The 3,429-nt window shown below is 33.6% G+C and overlaps 1 protein-coding gene across 1 annotated transcript; it reads right to left on the bottom strand.

Moving 5' to 3' along the window:
- Positions 1-2,245: 2,245 nt before the first annotated feature.
- LOC119992663 lies at positions 2,246-3,213 on the bottom strand. Its single transcript, XM_038839460.1, has 3 exons — positions 2,926-3,213; positions 2,721-2,811; positions 2,246-2,490 (listed from the first exon to the last, which is right to left on the bottom strand). Exons 1-3 carry the CDS (start codon positions 3,211-3,213, stop codon positions 2,246-2,248), a joined length of 624 nt encoding a protein of 207 aa, XP_038695388.1.
- Positions 3,214-3,429: the final 216 nt, after the last annotated feature.

Raw genomic sequence — 3,429 nt, 5'->3', positions numbered from 1 at the left:
ATGCACTTTTTCCTATTTCTCTGGATTCACATTCGTACTCGATGCTCCATGCTATTGTGATTCTGTTCTTTTTCTGATTTGTTCTTAGATCCATTTTCTGGACCCATATTCTTAGATCCATGTCTCGATTCCCATTTTGAGTTTGTTGTGCTGGTTATATGTTAATGAGTGATTGAGATTTTGTCTCCTGTACTTGAGACTCTATGTTTGGATTTTGCTTCCTGTATTCCGTGTAAGCATATATTGATCTCTGCATATATATATGTTTACATGGATGTGTATATATATGTATAGCGTATGTATATATAGGTGTGCAGTGTGTGCGTATATATATATGCAGTGGGCGTGTGTATATGTGTGCATCGTGTGTGTGTGTATGTGTGTGGGTGTGTGCATATATATATATAGTGCGTGCATATATATATATATACGGTGTGTAAGTGTGTGTATATATATATATATATATATATCTGTGTTCGTATGTATGCATCCCGTTTTGTATATTGGTATAGGTGTATTTGAATATATGTGTTTGTATATGTGTGCTTATAATGTATATGGACTTGATTTGATTTGAGTTTCTATGGCATTTGAGCACAATTTTAACCCATTTTTGTGTTTGATGTCGGACTTGGACTGAGTGGATCACATGGGTCAAGAGGTAATTTAGAGGACTTGGGCCGGAGAGCTTACTTAGAGATTGAACCCGGGCTTTGTGGTCATATTTGTATTTGTATTTGTATTATTTATTATTTTGTATATATTTTTATCTTATTTTTATTTGGCATGTATATTCTTGTAAATGTAAGCCATGTAATAGGGTATTGAAAATAATGGAAAGTAGTGTAGTTTAGTTTATTGCATATTTTACGTGATTAGTATGCATGTTTAGGGGTTTAGCTTTGCCAAGCCATCAATTCAATAACCGCATCTCTACCAAATTTTCATATAAATAAATTAATAGATAATACATTAAAGTCAAATGCCTAGATTTTAATTGTATTATCTTTATTTAAATAAATGATAAATTAATTTATTAGATACGTGAATTAAAGTTTTTTAGGAGGAGGACTTGATAAAATTCAGCTCTTGCCTAGCTTTAATTACGTTATCTTTTAAAATCAAAAACATCACAAACAAATTTTTAAGAAAAAGCATACATATCAATCAAGGTAACCTTTTAGGGAGTTGTGGGGTGTCTAACACCTTCCCCACACTCAATAGACCTCCTTACCCATTTTCTGGTTGTAGACTACATTTTTTAGTGTCCAATTGCACTTGAATCAATTGGTGGCGACTCTAAATATTTTTCATCCTTTCATCGCCGGTCCGCGTCGTGACCCCGGTTGCGACATAGAGGAAGAGCTTTGTTTGGTGGCTTTGATCATTCCTCTCTACCATTGGCTGTGCTGTAGTTAACATCTTTGGTTTTCTGGGCTCCCTCTCAAATCAGAACTTGGAATTGATGGGGGAGTTTGTAGAGGAGTGGTCCTATATGTTCATTCTATATATGGTGTTACATGTAAGATTTGACATTTTTGATCTGTGACAATGTTTATGATATGTTCAATCAATAAAATTGTATAAAGCATCATCCTTTTGCACACAAGGTATAATATTTTGAACGCATATGTATTTTGAGGGGGTCAGCTGCCCCCCTCAGCTAAACATAGTTTCGCCCTTGACATTGTGGCTTCTCACTAGAAATCTCATCAATTTTTACGTTGGTGATTTTGGTTTTTATTAGCACAATATAATAATTAATGAAAAAAATCTTGAAATATCCTCCAACTCAACCAAGTCAAACAATAATAAAACAAACCCCAATTCATTGCTTACATGAAGAATATATTCGCCAGCTTATTCCTACACGATCTTCACGATTTGTGACAGAGAAACAATGGTGTTAGCTTTGGTTGTGATCGGCAATAGATACTTCATGTTTTTTTTTTCTTTCTTTTCAATAAAATAATCTGGACCACAATTTTAAAAATAATATTATTTTGTTTTGCTTGATTTAACATTGTGTTTGAGATAGAATCAGTTCGTCTTCCATATTTTTGATTACTGAACATTATTACCAGAAAAAGAAGGTATATATATATATATATATATATATATATAGCTTCCATCTTCACAACTGGTCTTCAAATTCATAAGATATTACACATTCATGTCCAGACAGTGATGAAAAAAAGTGAAAGACGAGTTGAGTTACATATATAGTTTTTTCAAGCACAATTGACTAAGCAGCAGCAGCAGCTGCTGATGGAAATTGTATAAATTCATCTTTATCTCCGCAATAGCTAAAACCATAGGGGCATGATCTCTCGTTACCATTTGTGGTGTAGCATACCATAATCTCGTCCAATTGTCTATTTCCTTCTGAATCTGTATTGCAACTAATTTCAACTTTCCTTTTCACATAATCAGTGGCAACATTTCCGATGACTGTTTGGTTATACTTTTCATTGTTGGGTTTTATGTTTGCTGTTTCATAGAGGAAATTACAGTTACATTAGTACTATGATACCTCATCGGATTAATGTTATGAAAATATAATGCTAAATAATGTAAAAAAAAAATAAAAAAACCTTTTTCCAAAATATCAAGAAAATCAAATTTCTTTATAACTTTTAAGGCAGTCTTGAAATAATGAGTAGGCATGTCAGGTCTGTCGAAACACATTGCATGTCTCTTCCATTCCTGTCGCCAAAAACGTAAGTTGGATGTCATGTTTCGATAGTACACAACATCTGGCCAATATGTTTTCATGTCGGTTAAGAGATCATACTCATCAAAAAGTTCTATCTGTTCATAAAAAAATAAATAAACAAACAAAAAAGTAATATTAGCTACAATCATATATGATTCATGTGAAGCTTATTTAGAAAGATATAATGTGTATATATTATATATACTCACTGTAATAAAATCTGGATCCTTTGGTTCACTTTCAGTGCATCCACTGTCCTCATCATAGGGTGGCACCACCTCGTTAACCAAATACATTGGGAATAGCCCATGTATGGTGAAATTGCTCAGGATTGGCTTATGACCAGAACCTCCTCTCTGAACTGATTTCGCAGTATTCAAGAATGATTTGGGCCATCGGAATGCAACTTTGTAGAAGTTAAATCTGCGTGCTGCTCTTGTTTGAAATGCTAAGAGTAGGATGAGTACAAGTGCAAAAATGATAGTTTTAAGACCCATTAATTGATTTCTAAACAAAGAAAGCTAGAAAGAAGAGTTTTGCTGCCTGCAACTGCATCCAATGATGTTGGAGACAAATACATTGACGGCTTTTGTAACATCTTCATGTCTTTGTAATACACGTTAACTAGGGTTTGTTTGTTTGTGTGGTGCCTTGATTCAATCCCATTGCTTGTCTTGTTTGAAATTCTAAACTACATTCATAAGTAGTGTGTG

The sequence above is a fragment of the Tripterygium wilfordii genome, chromosome 23, assembly GCF_013401445.1.
Source record: "Tripterygium wilfordii isolate XIE 37 chromosome 23, ASM1340144v1, whole genome shotgun sequence".
Classification (NCBI taxonomy): domain Eukaryota; kingdom Viridiplantae; phylum Streptophyta; class Magnoliopsida; order Celastrales; family Celastraceae; genus Tripterygium; species Tripterygium wilfordii.
The sequence above is the reverse complement of the archived record's forward strand: the minus strand, read 5'-3'. Positions and strand labels throughout refer to the sequence as shown.